Source organism: Hippocampus comes, unplaced genomic scaffold (assembly GCF_001891065.2).
Source record: "Hippocampus comes isolate QL1 unplaced genomic scaffold, H_comes_QL1_v1.1 scaffold86, whole genome shotgun sequence".
NCBI lineage: Eukaryota > Metazoa > Chordata > Actinopteri > Syngnathiformes > Syngnathidae > Hippocampus > Hippocampus comes.
In genome coordinates this window covers 1,326,254-1,345,520 of record NW_017805882.1, presented here as the reverse complement: position 1 = coordinate 1,345,520, position 19,267 = coordinate 1,326,254, and the positions used below count along the sequence as shown (strand labels likewise).

The 19,267-nt window shown below is 42.7% G+C and overlaps 2 protein-coding genes across 3 annotated transcripts; both read left to right on the top strand.

Moving 5' to 3' along the window:
- Positions 1-5: 5 nt before the first annotated feature.
- On the top strand, positions 6-8,120 carry gpr78a (G protein-coupled receptor 78a). The gene is made up of 3 exons (XM_019889309.1): positions 6-5,547; positions 5,697-5,810; positions 7,239-8,120. The coding sequence occupies exons 1-3, from the start codon at positions 4,730-4,732 to the stop codon at positions 7,477-7,479; spliced, it is 1,173 nt and encodes a 390-aa protein (XP_019744868.1). The 5' UTR covers positions 6-4,729; the 3' UTR covers positions 7,480-8,120.
- Positions 8,121-9,377: 1,257 nt separating this feature from the next.
- cpz (carboxypeptidase Z) lies at positions 9,378-18,634 on the top strand. 2 transcript variants are annotated; one of them, XM_019889256.1, is made up of 13 exons: positions 9,378-9,701; positions 10,075-10,107; positions 10,804-10,855; positions 12,222-12,544; positions 12,620-12,835; positions 14,016-14,212; positions 16,400-16,561; positions 16,752-16,910; positions 16,991-17,126; positions 17,391-17,530; positions 17,723-17,822; positions 17,930-18,075; positions 18,160-18,634. In XM_019889256.1, the coding sequence occupies exons 1-13, from the start codon at positions 9,608-9,610 to the stop codon at positions 18,361-18,363; spliced, it is 1,962 nt and encodes a 653-aa protein (XP_019744815.1). In that variant the 5' UTR covers positions 9,378-9,607; the 3' UTR covers positions 18,364-18,634. The 2 variants fall into 2 exon arrangements, with proteins under 2 accessions (XP_019744815.1, XP_019744814.1); XM_019889255.1 differs by having other exon boundaries at positions 14,016-14,251.
- The last annotated feature ends 633 nt before the right edge of the window (positions 18,635-19,267 follow it).

The following is a 19,267-nucleotide window of genomic DNA, read 5'->3' as shown; positions in this document are numbered from 1 at the left end:
CGCCAGCCAATATCAAGGCACATACGGTATAGAAAAACAGCCATTCACACTCACGTTTCAAACCTAAAAAATGTGAGTCAGACGTGCAGTCCACTGCTGCCCTGGAAATGGAATACAGTATAAAAATTATAATGACCTGCTCCAAATTCTCAGTGTGCTCGCAGACCTACTCTAGTAAAGTTGATGTAAAATTATTTATTTTGCTTTGAGCCAAACCATCTTCACAGCGAGACAAGCCAATGCTTTGCTTTGGTTTTGAACAAATTCCTCAAAACTGGATGGCCTCAAAATGACACCCACACACACAAATGCGTGGACATGCACACAGAGTAAACTGAGGCCAGAAATTCTTTTGTCAGAACTCCGAGATGACTAAATCCTGGGAGGCCTTCCTCTCTTTCTCAACTCCTCCTTTCTGGCAGACTGCTGAGTCACACTTTCGATGTCTCTATCTCGTTTTCCTTCTCTTCATCCTGCAATGTCTCACTTTCAAAACCCAATCAGTTCTCTCTTAAATTCCTCCTGCTTCAAATATTTCGTAGGATTTTAAATCATTCCGTGACTTTTTTTTAATCATGTGACCTCTGTGTGGGCTGTACGCATGCATTTGCATAAGCAATATAGTTGTAAGAGCTGGTTAAGTTCATTAGATGTGTGTGTGGGTTTTGGTAAAAAGGGTTCATCTTATGCCTGCTGCCTGTGTATACACGATAATAGTCGTTTTCTGCATGCAGGGCTCCAATTAGTGTTCTTGTTTTTCTATTTTTTTTGGGTCTCATCTTTTTTTGCTGCCCTTTCTTCCAGAGACCAAGAACCTATTACGGGATGTTTTTTGCCTAGCTGTAATTTTTGTTTTAGTATTACCACTTCTTGGTAGACCCCCAAGACACATTCCCAGAAGGCTCAAGACAAGAAACAGACGCAGAGATGATTGCAGAAAATATTTGGCAGACTGACCCGACAAAAAAAGAAAAAAAAAAAAAAAGAAAAGAAAATCTTAACCCAAGGGGCGGGGGGCAGGGGGGTGAAGAAACAAAAACACACCTAACTAAACTGCAATGACAACAGGGGTTCGGATAGCAAAATATGACCACTGCTTTCTTGGAAGAATGAAACTATCAACTTTAATGTCATATCAGTGGTCTGTGGCACTGTTTGAGAATTTTGGCATGTGTTATTCCACTTGCTTTGCACTTGTCTTTGTATGAAAATAGTTTAAAGCACTCTCGGTAAAAGAATAAATTACCATGAGGTTTATTTCTTAACTTCATGTAATTGTTGACCGACTTATCTGTGTGGTGAAGCCATATTATGCCACAATACTGTCGGCTCTGCGGGCCTCACTTTATCATTGAAGACCTTTGGGAGTGGATTGGTTATTCTACCTCATACTTAAATACTTGTGCAATGGAATATTTTGATCATCACAAGTTTATTATTGTTAAAATTTCATTCACAGTGTTTGTTGTTGATATTACTTGTTGTTCTTAAGTTGCTCGTCCGTCCATCCAGCCATCCACCACTGTTGACGCTGGAGTCTATCCCAACTGACTTTGGGCCAGAGGCAGTTTACACAACGGACTGGGTCGCCATCTAATCACTGGATTGTCGAGGGGTAGGAGGAGACACACATTTAAGTTTACATTTTGGTGAAAGTCCAGATGAAGGAAGAGATTGCAAAATTAATATTTTGCTTTTCACTGTTATGGTCCTCTTTGGTTCCCACCCTCACTTATGGTCACAGGCTGTTAGTTGTGGCCGAAAGAACTAGATCTTGGTTACAAGCGGTCAAAATTTGTGTCTGGGCTCTCCTTTAGCGATAGAGTGACAAACTCGTCATCTCAGAGTAGAGCCACTGCTCCTTCACATTGAGAGAAGTCAGATGAGGTGGCTCGGGCATCTGCTCAGGGTGCCTCTTGGACATTACCTTGGTAAGATGTTCTGGGCACGTCCCACAGGGATGGGGGCCAGGGGATGACCCAGGTCATGCTGGGATGTCTGTCTCGCAGCTGGCCTGGGAAGACCTTGCGATTCCCCTGGAAGAGCTGGATGAAGTGGTTGGGGAGAGAGAAGTCCCTGCTAAAACTGCTGCCCCTGCCACCTGACCCCAGATAAGTGGAAGGAAATGTGTGGATGGATGGATAAAAAATGCTAAATCTGTCGTATAGATACAGTAATAAGAAAAATTTATTAGAATTCTTCAAGATTTTTGGCATGGCCTGAACCCTTTATCCCACTTAAATAGATCCTCCCCTGCACAGAGACTAAAAGAGATGTCTGTTTCTATTTTAATTGTTTTATTCTCATCTTTGTATATCAAAAAGAAGTTCTGTGTAAAACCACTGTATTATTAGCTGTAGTAGTAGCAGTTGTCAGGGGGGTCACACGCACAGATTCCAACACCCACACTGTCACACTGCCCCCATCCCATTTTTGTTTCAATTTAAAGTAGCCATTTCAAATATTATTTAATTTTTGGTATTTGTGGCCTGCTAAAAAAAAACGAGCCGTAAATGGCCCATGCACCGTACTTTGGACACCCCTGCTCTAGATGGATACTGCAAACAGATAGCTAGACAGTATAAGAGCCAATTTCTCAATATTGGCGGCAAACATAGAGCATTGTACGTGTTATTGTTATTTTCGTCTTAAATTAGCATCATACAGCTACTCCACAACCAGACTCCTCCACTATCAGCACGTGACTGGGAGGGATGTAGCAAGGGAGAGCGAGGCAGGGCGGGCGAGCGAGAGTGACAGCAAGCGTGGCTGAAAACGAGTGCATCTGTGTATGTCTGCACATGTGAGTCTCTGCGTGAGTTGGGGTTCATGCACAGAGCACCCAACATCCATCTAATGCTATTGCTGTGGATCAAGTCAACCCCAGTCCCATGCACACATACATGCCAATCACATCTTTACAACACCTCACTCTTGGCTCTGATTCGACCTTGAACACACCCATCAGGGTGATCCTGTCAAAAAGCGTGACTCTTAAATGTCAAGCATACACCTGTGAGTGACGGCTGCTTGAGCTGAGGATGAACATTACCTGCAGGTGGGGTAAGATTGATTTGCGTGCAGGGCAGGTGGGCAGTGCAAAAGCCTTCCATATTGTGGTGCCGACCGTGGGAATTGCAGTGTTATGTAATGGCCCAACATACTCAGCATATGCATCGAGTCATACAGCCACGGGCAGTTTGTTGGGTGGACTCCTCGCCGTTCTAACAGCACTTCTTCAGTGCTTGTGCCATTAGCATTGTGTTGCTTGCATAACCGCATCCTCGGCTCTGAGAACCCAGAGGAAGCATGTGACCACAGAGAGGGTTCCTTAACACTGAGGGGAGGGGGAGACTATTTCTTGTCACTCCCTCATTTTTCCCTATATTTTTCTTCTTAGCAGCAAAGGGACTTTTTTCCTATCATTATTAAGTTGACATGGACAAGGACAACTGCTCCACTGAGGATAGTGACTGTCAAAAATAAAAGGGCAAGAATAAATCTGCTAGCAGTCTGTTAATTATTGTATATAAATGGCCCCTATGGGGGGACCACAGGGAGAAAAACAACATCTGGGCAGGTGCTTGGAAAAGAACTTCATGCCCACTAACAATCATAAACCATGTGTGCTACATACTGTACTGTAAGGAATAACCTGCCCAAACAGTCACATGCTCAAGCACGCTCACACTTGCATGCTTGAGGTGATGCACATGAGCTCAGCCATAGACAACGCACGTCTTTGCTAAACCGAACAGTCCCTTGAAAGCCAAAAGCACGAGTTCCCATATACTGTACGTGTGTTGTAGATATTCGGGGTATATGAGCAAATGCTGGCAAGTGGTTTGCTCAGCACAAATCAGGACGAAAAGGGATGAAATTCAAAGAGTTGTGAGCCCACCAGAGATTTTGCGTTGCCACGGAGACGAGCGAGTTACCACATTTCACTTGCTGTTTCCTGAACTCCATCTGTCATCATGGTCACGCTTAAGTTGTGGCCATGTTATCATGTTTTGTTTAATTGAAGCTTGTTAAGATTAGCTGTCAATGACACACAGCATACACATACAGTCATCAGGCACGACATTTGGTCCCCCTGCATGGGTAAATACGAACCAAGACGATAATATTGCTCACTTTCTTGACACCATTAGAGGTATTCATTTTTCAATATGTGCTTTACTCTATTTGGCGGTTCCATTGCACGGTATCATATTTGCTATTATTTTGGCTCTCACATGTTAATTGACATGCTTAATATGATGCCAGGGCATGTCTAGCCGCTGTAAGTAATAAACAATTTCGGAAATGAATATCCCATGAACAATTTTAGTCATAGTTGAAGATCATTATCTTTGCAAAGGCTGATCAGATGTTTTTCATGCAGCTCTATATGCATACCTTGTGTGTCTATAAATTGCCAAGCTTGTTGTTGCACTCCCGGGGAAGAAAAGAGCCCAAATGAGGGTGCAAACACCCCGACAAGCCCATATTAAGCGCTGCTTGCATGAATATTGTTCAAGCGTCACATGAGCCAGCAAGCGGCTGCACGTGCAGAGCGCACGGCATCTCCAGCGTGAGAGGAGGCGCCGGCTAGTGCGCATGTTTGAGAGCCACGAGATAGAAAGAGAGAGAGAGAGCAAGCCACCGTCCACACACTTTTCCTCTGGTGTTTGCTGCAGTTGGTTCACAATAGGTGAAAACGGATTCGGAGTCGCTGAGGCAGCTCATGCCAGAAGGGATCAGGTTTGGTGTTTCAGCACTGGACAGCTCTCCACTTGAGTACTTGATGTGGCAATCTGGCTCAGCTGATGGGAAGCTCAGACATGTAGGACTTTGTTCCACAAGTGCTGCCAAATTGGAGCCTCGAATGATGACCATCCCCGAGTTCCTCCTGGAAGTGTCCATCGTTGTGATGGCTGTTGTTTCCGTGGTGACCAACATGTCAGTGCTGCTGTGTTTCACCCAGAGCTCAGAGTTGAGGTCCCATGTCCCAGGAGTATTTGTCCTGAATTTGTCTTTTTCCAACATCCTCCTCGCTTTCATCAACATGCCCTCCACCTTTTTCGGTGTGGCCAAAAGCGGAGAGCCCTTTGGGAACTTGTTCTGCCAACTGGTCGGCTTTGCCGAGACTTTCCTCACCACCAACAGCATGCTGAGCATGGCGGCTCTCAGCCTGGACAGATGGATCGCCGTCATGTTTCCTCTGAGCTATTCCAGCAAGATGCGCTACCGGGATGCCATCCTGATGGTGCTCTACTCCTGGCTGCAGTCCCTCACATTCTCTCTCACTCAGCTGCTCATGGACTGGGGAGGCTACAACCCTACATACGCCTCGTGCACCGTTCACCTGACCACAGAGGGAAGGTCGCAGCTGGCCGCCTATGCCACCTTCACCGTGCTACTTCACTGCAGCAGCTTCACTTTCAGCCTGGCCGTGCTGTGCTTCTCCTACCTCAAAGTTTTGAGAGTGGCCAAGTCCCACTGCAAGAGGATCGACGTCATCACAGTGCAGACTCTGCTCCTGTTGGTTGACATTCACCCCAGGTACGGCACAAGCGTACATTTTGGGGCACGTTGAAATCTAATTGCTTGTCCGTTGTTGTGCCGAGAACATTCAGGCGATAGGATCAGATAAATATTTAATAGGTTCAAACATCACATGTGCATGAATCTTTCTTTCTTTGTCTTGTTAGTGTGAAAGAAAGGTGTTTGGCAGAACAGAAGAAGAGGAGGCAGCGGGCCACGAAGAAAATCTGCATTTTCATCGGTTCCTTCGTCTTCTGCTATTCACCGTATGTTATAACAAGGTAATGACCGGCTTTGTTTTAGTTTACCCACCTATTACCAACAACCCTAATGAGGAAAAGCTGAGTAGAACATGGATGGGGGATATACAGTATTGTGCAAAAGTTTTTGGCCACCACTATTTTCCTTCTTTTAGTGATGTTTTATAGCAAAAGTCATTTAGACACATTGGAACAGAAAACCTGTGAAAATACAAATGATGTTGAATTGCGGTCATTCCAGTTTGCATTTATATATCTTATGCAATTTGTACATTTCTTGCTGTGATTTGAGTTTCCTCAATTCTGCGTATTATGTAATAGTTATAACATGTAGCTTTAGAAATGATTCTGGGGTACATTTCACTCCATACTCCGCAAGTGAATCGATCTATGAAACCTCCCAATTTTTTATTTTTTGGGGGTTAGGCAATGAATAGTTTATCTTCAATAATAGCGCTCGTTGTTGTTCATCAACCAATGTTCTGAGTGTGCGCAGGGATATTTGCCCTATCAGGTGTAGCTTTTTTTTTTTTTTTGCACCAAGCATGCACATACAGAGCAGGAGACAATGTAAATAAAGTTAGTCCTTGTTGTATATTCAGTTACTCTATGTATTGCACCCCTTTTTGTTTTCTGTAATGTTAAGGATACCATTTTATGGAGAAGTGTACTTAAAATGATTTTTATATATATTATATGATTTGTAGTCATGTCAAATATTTTCCTCTTCCCAGGGGGACGTAAGAGAAAATAATTGAGAAGCATTGGGCAAATGAAACTTGATTATATTCATGTTATGTATTTTAAACTACATTTCATTGTGTATATAAATTACCCAGCCACACATTAGGTACACTTTTTTTTTTTTTTTGCACCAAGCATGCACATACAGAGCAGGAGACAATGTAAATAAAGTTAGTCCTTGTTGTATATTCAGTTACTCTATGTATTGCACCCCTTTTTGTTTTCTGTAATGTTAAGGATACCATTTTATGGAGAAGTGTACTTAAAATGATTTTTATATATATTATATGATTTGTAGTCATGTCAAATATTTTCCTCTTCCCAGGGGGACGTAAGAGAAAATAATTGAGAAGCATTGGGCAAATGAAACTTGATTATATTCATGTTATGTATTTTAAACTACATTTCATTGTGTATATAAATTACCCAGCCACACATTAGGTACACTTGCACATCCTAATGAGATCCAGTACAAGAGCTGTATCTGAAATAATAGAAACAAAACAATGCAGTCAGAGAGGTTTTCATTTAACAATACCATATCTACTGTATGGTCTATCACCGTACTGAAAAGTCTCATTGTGAAAAGTCTTTGTAATATTTTGTTTATTTTATTTAGTTACATGCGATAAGCAAAATGTTCAAAATAAGTGCTACACCAGCGCAAATTACAAAACAATCCAAAGCTCTTCTTTTCTCCTGCAGGTTAGTGGAGTTGTTGCCCTCTGTGCACATCCCGCAGTACTGGGGCATCACCACAAAATGTTTGTGCTACGCGAAGGCTTCAAGTGATCCCTTTGTCTACTGTCTCCTGCGACATCAGTACAGAAAGGTCCTGATACGTATCATCGCCTGCTTTTTGAGAAAGGATCATTACTTGCTGTCTGCCAGCAGCTGGAGCAGCACATTTGATACCACAGAGGACAATTGCGCCAGAACAACTTGAATTCAGTGTGCAGCTCCTTCTAATGAGGCGGCAACTTGCACCCCTTCTGCTCAATGTTTGTCTGGAAGTAGCTCCAGAGCAGATGGAAGGGAACCCGTACGTTGCTCAAGGACACTTTCACTGAGGGCTTGGTCATGTGCTTCGTGAAGACAAAGTGTGACCATTTTATTTATTTATTTTTTGGTGTCAAGGACATGGAACAATATATGCTGAATGCAGGCACGCACTGTTGTGATGTGCGCCAACCATCCTTTGAAACACTACAGACTGTTGATTTCCATAGGGCTGATCAGTTTGCCTGCAGAGGCACTTCCAAGGACTTCTTCATACAAGCAAATGTACACATTATACAGTATGCATTTACATCATAAATGTTATTGTACTGCACACTACTAACTATGTTGAATTTGTAAAGAAATGTTATTTCATTGCATAATATCATATTGCATAGACAACAATGAAATTGACATGAAATATTGTGTCCTGTGCCATGCGTTTGAAATTGTGTGATTCTACCATATGACAACATAAATACCTGTTTAAAGAATAAACTGGCACTTAATCAAGTAAAAACATGCCGGTCTGTGTATAAATACGTTGAGAAATGCTCTTGTTTACCCCACAAAAATTGAGAATACTATTTTCATAAACGCACCTTTGTGCAACGTATTTAACTTGAGGGGCACTCAGTCGTGTTTTGACCTTGCATGAGATTGGAGTAGTTCCACAAGAAATCATTGAAATACATAACTAAATAAAAAAACACAACAATACATATTGCGCTGCACTAAATTTGTGTTTGTGTCCAACCACATTGTGGTGAGTTTCTGCCATCAGCAAAGTTCACTCTGCCAAAAATGAGACAGTGGATGATGCAACCATCTAGTCATTCAAACACAATGTCACGCAATACAAACAACTTGTCTGCCTCAATAACCCCAAATACATTGTGTGATACATGGAGAATAAAAGAAAATAACAGGAACACCACACAGTAAAGAATAAAAAGTTGAGTGACCTCACAATGCCAAGACAACCAACTTTGACAAAAATGCAATTCAACAAAATATTTTAAGTTTTGCTGTTGTGAAAATTGGTGTTCCTGCATTTCACAACAAAGAAATAAGAGTTTACACAACTAATTATCCCTTGTAATGTTTCCCAGCTTATAGGTGCCAGTAAAAACTACTCAGAAAACTGCTTACTTTGTTGCGCTAATTTACATGGTTGCCATAAATGTCAATAGTTTACATTTTCAATTTCTTCCAACTTAAATTACAGTTCTAGCCCACCCCCACTCCCCGAATACAAGTTGTGCTTTTTATAGTGCACATTTTTGCATGTTTGTAATGAGTTGCCAAGACAACCAACTTTGATAAAAAAAATGCTACCTCCTGGTTCACAAAGACTGATCTAAGATTTTAGAATTGGGGGGATGAAATGCTACTATTGGCAATCTGTGGCAAGGGGAGAATAAATGGCAAAAATAAATAAATATGGAAATAAATTCCTCGATTTGCATTTTCAATCAGATTTATATATACAATGTAATTTAAAGGGTTACTGCTGAGCTCCTATTTCACCTCTTCAGAAAGAACCTCATACAAATAGCTGATGTGTTTTTGTGTAAATAAGATAAGGCCGAGTAGACACGAGGAATTTTCAAATCTCAAAAGATTTTTAGAAAATCAGGCATTCAACAATTTCGATCACGTATTGCTCCCGGAGCCATGCCTGTTCTGGGCCCTTATCATAATCGGAAATCCATTTTCCCGATTATGTCGGCTTTGAGACGATGTTCTTTGCGTTCCTGTTTTTAACTACGTTTTCTCTCTCTCTCTCTCTCTCTCTCTCTCTCTCTCTCTCTCTCTCTCTCTCTCTCTCTCTCTCTCTCTACACCCCCAACACACACATCGTGCGAGCGGTGCAGTGAAATATGATCAGTGCAGCAGTAAAGCCACGCTTGGCTCAACTCTGCTCAGCTCTTCAGGGTCAGGGATGCGCCGCACAAACAAAGACAGGAAGTTTCCGTGCAGCGGCTTGTAACTACTATCCCCGCTTTTGTATCTCGCCGCTCGCAGCTGCCACATCACACAGTGTTGTCAAGCTGTCTCCTGCGTAAAGAAACATGCTTTTAAGACTTTTGGGGTTGTTTCTGGCTTTGTCGGGAAGTTGTTGGTGCGCACCACAGCAGACCTGCCATCCAGGAGACGAACTTTTGGGTGAGTAAATTGATTACGTGTTTTTTTTTTCATACACTTCAGCAACAAAGGGTGCATGCACCTTTAGAAGGATGTCCGCATGCGTCTATGATGGCCTCTCTTGAATGCAGCATGGTTACACTTTAACGAGAGAATGGTGGAAACAAAAAACGTATTGTTTGTTTCCACCATTCTCTCGTTTATGAACCCTCGATATTACTATGGATTTAAATGAAAATAATCCTCTCGTAAAGCGTTGAGATTTCACTTCAAAACACATCAGCAAAAGTTCTGCTTTGTGTTCACAAATAGCGCCTCCTAGCGTTTATAAGTAGATCTTACGTCCCTTCATTCCATCCATCTTCATGTGTGGCATTTTCCCCCTCCCGCACAGGAAGATGCAGTAACGGTGTGACCGAAGCAACACGTAAGTGACTCAGCATTATTCGTCGGAGAAGAGTTTTTAATCTTCATTTATTAATAACTGTAATCAAGCAATTCTAATGGCTGCATCACAGGTGTCACATCTAAGCTTGATGGGTTTTTTTATTGGCTGACTAAAGCAAGTCTACTTCTTGCCAAATTAGTTAGTTCTTTTCAATTTTGGCAGAAAATCTGTACCGATCCCTCATTCCCCTCATTATAAACACGTAATTGTTCAGCAAATCTCTTCTTTACATGAATTGAAGAACTGCATACTTAAATATTTGCATGTCACAAAATTCCATGACTTCTCACTTCAAATTCAGTTTGTTGTTAGCTATCTATATATACACACACTTGCCTCACAGTTTTAAAGTTCAAGATTTAAATCTTGGGTATGGAATGGGTAGCCCATTCCAAAAAAACCATGGAGCTTCATTTAATGAATGAAACCAGCCTAGAGTCAAGGTATACAACACACTTTATTAATCGCAGCCTGCCATTCAGCTACAAAGAATGAGGAGACCCTTAGTTTTTCGGACCTGACCTTCAGTGCCCAAAATGTTTAAATGTTTCTCTGCTGCGACATTCCACATGCCTCTCCTGTAAAAGGAATGGCAGATTAGTCCCGTTTGGTTTTCCGCTTTTGTGCACACCCAATGAATTTTGTGTGATAACATATGTTTCTGTTTCCCCACAGCGACCTGCACAGAGATGCATCTGAGCTACTGTAATGATGTAGGATACACTAGGTGGGTTCCAGAGGTTGGTATAACTTCACTAAAGAAAACAGTCCCACTGAGCGATGCTGTATCAAACATGCTTGGTTATTCTACTCAGTGGCAATATACAGGGCTTCCCGGTTAACGAAGGGGTTCTGTTTTTCTTTGGCTGCAAGTATGTATGGAGGTTGGTCAGCCCTTTAGTCTATTACGAACAGACGGTAATCCAGTTGTAAAATCAGAATGACAATGACAAACATTTATAGTCCATGAATATAAATTCTTGCTTCTCGCAACAGAACCGAGGACCCCCGTATCCACTGCCAAAGAAAAGGGAACATTTGAATCGGACATATGATTAACTACTCCGGTTAAAAAATCTTTACTGATTTCACTGTCATTTGTTCAGACCGTAAAAGAAGAACGAGCCGTGGAAACCCCCATCAAACCCATTGATGACGAGATTCACAATCACACTCACAATCAAAGTCCATTGGCGATTCCAACACCTGCGAATTTCCTCTAGACAATTCAAAATGTGGCTCAGTGCGCTGCCTCCACTTGTCTATCTGCGCTCTCTGCATCTGAAATGCTGAAGGAAATCAAGTCCCACGACAACCAATATTACTTGCAGTGAATCGTTGGCATGGGCGTGGTGGACATCGGGAATTTCTGGAATTTCCAGAAATTGGCGCGCATGTTGATCTGCCCTTAAAGACGAATATTCCCGGGCCGAATTTCGGTCCTCATAGGTCTCTGATCGTAGGGTCTTATTCTGCTACCCGACACCAGTCAGTTTACGTCCGGCTACCTTGTGGAGGTCCCCGTGGTCCGTGATGAAATTCTACCTTCATTTTTTTTTTTTAAGTGGTGTACATCCTTGTAGAACATTTTGTGGAGGTTATTGTATCCAGATGGTGATAACACAGTGCCTGTTTACATAAAAGTGAGTAAACATGGAATACTTTGAAAAAGTTGCTGCATTTTGTCTGTCTCAGGGCAGTGACTGATTGTATGTGAGTTTTTAAAATTGTGTCGGCAAGAACTGAGCATGTGTGGCTGGAATGAAAACCAGAACACAGAGCCTCTGCCAAGGCTATTCCTATTCTTGGGAAATTATGGGTTGAGAAAATAAATATTTCTATCTGTATGTTTTTGCAAATACGGTATGCACCGAAATGTGATGGTTTTGTTCTCAGCGCATGCCACCCCTCCGCAAAGTTTCATGAAAATCGTTTTTGTGGTTTTTGCATGAGTTAACAAACTAGCTTCCACACTTGGTGGAGGTAGTAACCTACAGATCGAATACAGTAAAGATGTGCTGTTTCTTTTGAATCACTATACATGTCGTGCCCAATTTAGGATGTCAATATAAAATCTTCCATTGCTGCTCCAGAACAATGTTTCCCAACATCCTCGGCCACCGGACACGTATGGATGCCGAATCGGGGGCAGAGTACCTTCTCCTGAGCGTCATCCATGGCCTGCTTAATGGAGAATGTTCCCCTGACATCCGTCTCGTGGGCTGCTCGGTACTGGCGTCGCCCTGCCGTGACAACAAGATGATCAAGCCCTGTCGCAGCACGTGTGAGGCCCTGAGGAAGGACTGTGCTCACACCTTTGAGGCCATACGCATGGCCTGGCCATACTTCCTGGACTGTGACCGCTTCTTTGCAAGTGACCGAGAAGGCTGCTTTGACCCACTGGCTGCCCTAAGAGGTAAAAAAACTGTTTCATCCCTTGAACAGAATTCCAAACTTAGTCCTCCCACGCCCGTCCCCAAATCCTTTTCAGCCAGACAGGTGCAAGAAAGGTCCAGCCTCTCGCCAGATGAGCCCAGCACCATCATCCAGTTCACCCACACCACCAACAGTCAGATGTACAGCTTACTGAAGAGAACGGCAGCCAAGTGTTCCCACATCTCTCGTGTCTACAGCATCGGCCGCAGCACTGAGGGCCGAGATTTACTGGTCATCGAATTCAGCAACAATCCTGGACAGCATGACCTATGTAAGTAAAATGTATTTATTGAATGGTAGCGACGGGCCATTGACTACATTTCCTTGATCAAAATATCAAGAAATGGTGGAATCTCTTTGTGTTGAGTGCTTGTTTCAATCGAAATGTCGTCTTGAGTAGAGGTGTCCAGTCCAGGGCCAGAAAGTAAAAACACTGCTGCAGTTTGGCTTTAGCCGCAGGAGCTTCTACTCACCCGGCAGGTAAACTGAGCTCGGTTACCTGCCGGTTGAGAAGAAGCAGGATGTTTTACTTTCTGGACCTAGATTTTGACACCTCTGGAATTGAGCAATATCGTGGATGTAGCTGAACTTTACATTGCTCATGTAAATGTGTTATTTTCTAGACGACTAATTAGTTGAGATTGAGTACCAGTGTCTCTGCTGGCTGCAGCCAAGTAATGTCATCCGTTTAGCCTCAATGGCTTCAAGATGAAATTGTTCTACAGTCACTTAACACTCAAGCGTTCAAGTCACTGATTATCATGTGCATCTGGGGCCTTATTTTCATAGACAGGCACCCATACACTCTGTGTAAAAGCAGGAGCATCTTCATTTTCATGCTGGGAAAGTCCAGTTTACCTTTTTAGGGAATTCTAGCAGGGCGTTCCGGCTGACGGCGCCGGCACGCCCCCGACAGAACGTATTTTGCTGGAGCAAGTCTAGGTTAGAGTGTGTATGAATTTTGTAGACCGCGCTACACCCCAATTGGCGATCCGGCGTATTGTGTTGCACGACGCCGTGCAATAGAAAAAAATTTGTTCATACCGTCATCATGTGTAGCGTCACATGAGACATCCGAAAATCTTGTGAGACTCCAAATCAGTCAGTGTAATTTCCAAACCAGAAGAGGGTCTGACTGCTCAGCTCAATATGAGCAGTACTAATCACGAAATATTAATCACATTAACAAGCAGATGCATATAGATACAGTACACAAAATAACTCTGGCAATACTGTACCATTCAAACACCAATAGATTATAAAATATTGCATCAAGTCATTCCCAGAGGGGTGGAAGCTGTTATGTCTTCAAAGTGGAAACTGTTACACTACAGTGGACGCAGTAGATGCTCGGATAGGGACCAAGCGCAATGCTTACCGTACATTATTTCCACAACTTCTGAAGATCTTGCCTGTTTTCTCCAAATTTGCCTTTTGTCTTCATACTCAAGTGGAGCCAGAGGTCAAGCTCATTGGCAACATGCATGGCAATGAGGTACTCGGCCGGGAGCTGCTCATCTACCTGGCTCAGTACTTGTGCTCCGAGTATACCTTGGGAAACCCGCGGGTACAAACCATCATCAACACCACCCGCGTTCACATCTTGGCCTCCATGAACCCCGACGGCTACGAGCTTGCCGCTGCAGAGGTAGAGGATAGCAATGACCCGGAGCTCATCAACCAGGAAGTAAATATTGTTAACAGTACAAGAAAAGACAAATTGCCATTATCCGTTGTCAGTCCACTCTGCTTTGTCTTTCTGGAGGAGGGGTGGAGGCAATAAGTGCTGATCTGATGATCTGATTTGTTGGCAAATTGACGTGAGGATCTTGCGGTGAGGCATGAGGCAATGTTAAGTTAGAACTGTTATCGTTTGATGATCAGTCTGTTTTATACATAAGTCGGATAATATTTATCATTTTCATATCATCAAGGATTCGGACAATTCTAATTACAAAAAAGGGATCTAAACGCTCAATAGATCATCAAAAGTAATTATCAAGTCATTTGACAATCGATTAGTTATTGATTAATCAATTAACCGTTGCACCCTTGGATTACTGTTCTCGAAACAAAAACACATCAAACGGTTGCCTGAGCGAAGGGCAGAGGCCCAAAGTCAGATCGCGTCAACCAATTTGAATTACAGCATTCAAAAAGTGGTTGCTGCTATTTGTTTATCCAAAGATATTATTAGCTAGACACGTTGTTTCAGTGGACTGTTTGAGTATTCTTACTTCTCTTACCGTGAGAATAATGGATGTCATGATTTAACGATTTGATCCATTGATCCAGTGACTTGATCCCCTCGTTGTAATTGTTATCGTAATCCATCATTATTTCAACTTGTTCGGCTTGAGCGAGTATTTTTTCATGGCCTTAAAGTATCCAGGGCAGCACAAAATTATTGTAAATAAATCTAACAAAGCTTGAAACTTCTTTAAAGCGAATTCAAATTTTTTTTAGACCTACCTCATAGGGGCCGGCAAGACAACGGCATACACTACACTCGCGTAGTGACGAGGTCAGAGCTGAGTGACTCGAATAATGTGAGAATGATGACAAGTAGAAATCATTGACTCACGGCAGGACTCATGCCTTCCACCCTCCACTCTCTTTTTTTGTCTGTACCTACCCAGGTCCTCCCACACCCAGATCGAGTCATCACTTATTTTAGATTTATGAGCTTTAACGCAAGCAGAATTGACAAATTATATCGCACGCTACCTGGCAGTGGGAGAACTCTGCTTTCAACTAACCAGTAATCAACGTATTTCTTACTCATCATCATCATTATGCAAAATTCTGTATCCTGTGACACATTTGTAACCCTTCACAGCAAACGCATTTTCTGTCAGAAATCTTAACATTATGAAAGAGCGACTTCTCTCAAATACGTTAACACTGTCGTGATCTGTGTTTTTGTTGACTTTTCATCTTATGTCATGTTTTCCTGCGTCCCTTTTTTCATATCTCGTCCACTTGTTAGATGCTTGCTCCATCAGTTCTCGTCAGCCCATTTCCTTGTGTCCGCCAATTACCTTCCTCGAGCTACTCGTGTCTTATCCAGGTGTGTCTCGTGTCTTGCCAATTTGTTTGTATTCTCCCCCGCCGCACAAAAAGCGGAAAGGAATTTATTTCCATGAGACAAAGAAGACACCTGGAAAAATCTCAATACTAGAATGGCAAAGCCTACCCCATCCCAAATAAACAACAAATAAAATAATAATAATCATCAAAGTAACAATGAACCCAAACAGAACACTTACATGTCAAGAAACTTGACAAAACTATGGAAAAGGTGACTCGCAACAGCAACAATGAACCAATAGACTGAAAGAAAGTCGGGAACTAAATGCAAACAAATCGCTGAGCCAATGGACACACCGCGAGCGATTGAAAGGGAGCTGATTGACTGACACAAGAAAAAGGGCTGATGAGAATAGTTGGAGACGAAAACGTTAACGCGTTGACAGTACGGTACATGAAAAAAAGGGGCACAAGAAAACAACATGAGTTAAAACTAAACAAAACTTTTTTAAAAAAAAAGGGGCTTCTTACGCCGTGTTTCCTTTCTGCATGCATATACTGTATGCACTGGACTGATCACATGACTTCTCTTGTCGGATACATGGTCTCTCTTGTCTACGTGTTAACAATGGACTTGACAAAGATAGTCTAACACTTTCTTAGTAGTTTTGTCACCACATGCTTCCCTTGATGCCTGCTCCCTTTAACATCGTCTTCCTCGTCACGATCAATGGGACGTGTACATTGAGGTCACTCTTTTTCACATGGTTTAACTCTCCCAGTTGTTTGAATATAAATGTTTCAGGGTCACTTGCTGAACGGTTGGACTCATGGCCGCACAAACGCCCAGAACATTGACCTGAACCGCAACTTTCCTGACCTCACATCGGTCTTCTACCGGAACCGTCGCAGCAGGCACTACCGAACCGATCACATCCCAATTCCTGATGGCTATTGGTTTGACAAGGTACAATGAAATTAGGTCGCGTTTATTTATAATTACAATCATTCTTGCTATTTTCTCCAAGTGTCGATGTTGCAAATAAACCAATGACTCAGACCATAACATATAAAACTTTATGTCCTCTTGTCAATGAACTGATAGTACTAATTCAAACCACTGATATAGTTAGTTCAATACATGTTATGCACTGTAGGTGGCACCAGAGACCTTTGCGGTGATGAAGTGGATCAGGTCAATTCCCTTTGTCCAGTCAGCCAGCCTCCATGGAGGTGAGCTGGTGGTCTCTTATCCCTTTGACTACTCCAGACACCCTCACGAGGAGAAGATGTTCTCACCCACTCAAGATGAACGGGTAATGGATGAATGAAATGGGAAAGCTGATGTGGATGATAGTTGTTGACATAACTCTCCCAATAACCATGCCACCTGCAGGTGTTTAAGCAACTGGCGCGTACGTACGCAGACGCCCATGCCACTATGTCAGACAATGACACAGACAGGTGTGGAGCAATTTTCTACCGAACGAAGGGCATCATCAACGGGGCACTGTGGTACAGTTTTCCTGGAGGTGAGAAAGAGAATACTGTGTATTCATTTGTTTCAGCGGACTTCCAAGGCAATGTACTGGCTAGTGTACAAGCACTGTGCAAAGTCAGCCCCTTGTAGTTTTTGGGTTTTTAATGACCATTTCTCCCTGCTGTCATTTCACCAAAGAGTAATTGTGTCAGCAAGTGTGTATTTGTATTCGAACAAAAGTGATGTAAAGAACTGTTCAAAGCACTCTAACGGTGGCCTTTGCACAGTTACCACATGTAGTATGTCTCTTTTGCAGGTATGTCAGACTTTAACTACCTGCACACAAATTGTTTGGAGATCACCGTCGAGCTGGGCTGTGACAAGTTCCCTTCCGAAGTCGAGCTTTACCCCGAATGGAAGCGCAACAAGGAAGCTTTGCTCAGTTTTATAGAGTCGGCAAGTATATCTGAAAGTTTTGTTAACTTGGCAACACTGACTGCATGAGAACTGCTCCCAACATCTATCTGAGGAAGGGCCATTAATAATGGTTCACAGAGCTAACGTTGACAAAGATGCCAAAACTGTTGCCGGTGCATGTGATGGGAATAGAAAATAGAGTTTCACTTTTTCATTGAGCTGCTCATACAGGTCCATCGGGGAATTAAAGGTGTTGTAAAGGATGTTCATGGCAATGGGATCAAAGATGCCACAATCTCTGTCAAGGGGATTCGGAAAGATATCACCACGGGTAAAATTTAGCTGGAATATCACTTTGTTCCTTTTTGTTTTTGTTCTCATTTTCCTGACTACTTGTCTGACGTCACCACTCTTGCTCTGTGCGCCCTCGTCGTTCAGCTGAAGGTGGAGACTACTGGCGTCTGCTGAGTGCTGGTACTCACATCGTGACAGCCACTGCCAAAGGTTACTCAAGGGTCAGCAAACGGGTTCATTTGCCTCACAGCTTGAACAAGGCAGGACGTGTGGACTTTGTCTTGAAGAAGGTCTGTTGACTGTTCTGCAACATATGATGGATAAAATGGGATCTCTGCTCTCTATTGTCACTCTCCTTTACATCTTGTACGCAGGTTCCCCTGAAGCCGGATATTGACGACCACTTCTTCCCCACGACAGACACATGGGATCGATTTGACCCTTACAATCAGTTTGAACGTTACAGCGAGTCATCTGTAGTTGAGGGTGGGACAGAGCGTCAGGAAAAGCCCTGGTGGTGGTCCTACTTCTCCCAGTCTGGCATCTCGCCTCCAAACTGGCTGCTGCGAAATGTCTAAATTCACTTGAGGACAACACAAATCTCATTGTACCACTGTAAAACGCTTTTTGGATGCATTCTTGGAGCATCTGAGATGTATTAACATTGACTTCAACACCGCAAACACAAGTTTAATGCTTTTGAAAGGACGTGACGAAACTGTTTTCTACCAGGAATCACATGTAACTCTAGTGAGCATTTGAAGGTGATGACATCCCCAAAAAATGGAACGCACTCCGCTGATTTTCAGAAAAGTAAAGGCAGCTGCATAAAATATGCTCGTTTTGTTCTTGCAGTCTAATGGTTATTTCTTGTGTTGCAACATGTGTCAACTTATAAATGTAGGATTTAAAAAAAAAAAAACTTTCACCCCGCACGAGTTTTGGTACGCACGGTAACGAGGTGCAACTGAACTCAGCAAACAATATGTTGCAGTTTTACCACCGAGAATTGTTGACATTGTGTACGAATATAGCAGCTGTTGTGCCTTTCAGCCTGTCCCATCAGGGGTCGCCACAGCGAGTCCCTCGCTCCAGGATGCATTCTTTTTCTCTTATGTTAATACAAACTTTGACCGACAGAGGACGCCAGTGCACATGTACGCAAGACTCAAGCTCGACCAAGCCAACGCTTTCTCCCAATAAAAACTACATTACTGAACATGAAGACTACTCAACAACAGTAATTAAGGTATATACAGTAACTGCACATACTTGTGGCGTAAATAATTTACTACTGTTTATTATTATATTCAAATAAGCTAGTTCAGCATTAATCTATAGATGTGCGCACACACACACACACACACACACACACACACACACACACACACACACACACACACACACACACACACACACTCAAGTTAATCAGGCAAGGTTCCAGGATTTTTTTTTTCTCTAAAGCGAGGCTTGATCACAGAT

Excerpts from the sequence above, each read along its gene's own strand:
- cpz (XM_019889255.1), top strand. The coding sequence starts at position 9,608 with ATGCTTTTAAGACTTTTGGGGTTGTTTCTGGCTTTGTCGGGAAGTTGT. Across the intron at positions 16,562-16,751 it reads ATGGCTATTGGTTTGACAAG|GTGGCACCAGAGACCTTTGC; the intron begins GTACAATGAAAT and ends TATGCACTGTAG. Across the intron at positions 17,531-17,722 it reads TGCTCAGTTTTATAGAGTCG|GTCCATCGGGGAATTAAAGG; the intron begins GCAAGTATATCT and ends CTGCTCATACAG.
- gpr78a (XM_019889309.1), top strand. The coding sequence starts at position 4,730 with ATGCCAGAAGGGATCAGGTTTGGTGTTTCAGCACTGGACAGCTCTCCA. Across the intron at positions 5,548-5,696 it reads TTGGTTGACATTCACCCCAG|TGTGAAAGAAAGGTGTTTGG; the intron begins GTACGGCACAAG and ends TTGTCTTGTTAG. Across the intron at positions 5,811-7,238 it reads TCACCGTATGTTATAACAAG|GTTAGTGGAGTTGTTGCCCT; the intron begins GTAATGACCGGC and ends TTTCTCCTGCAG.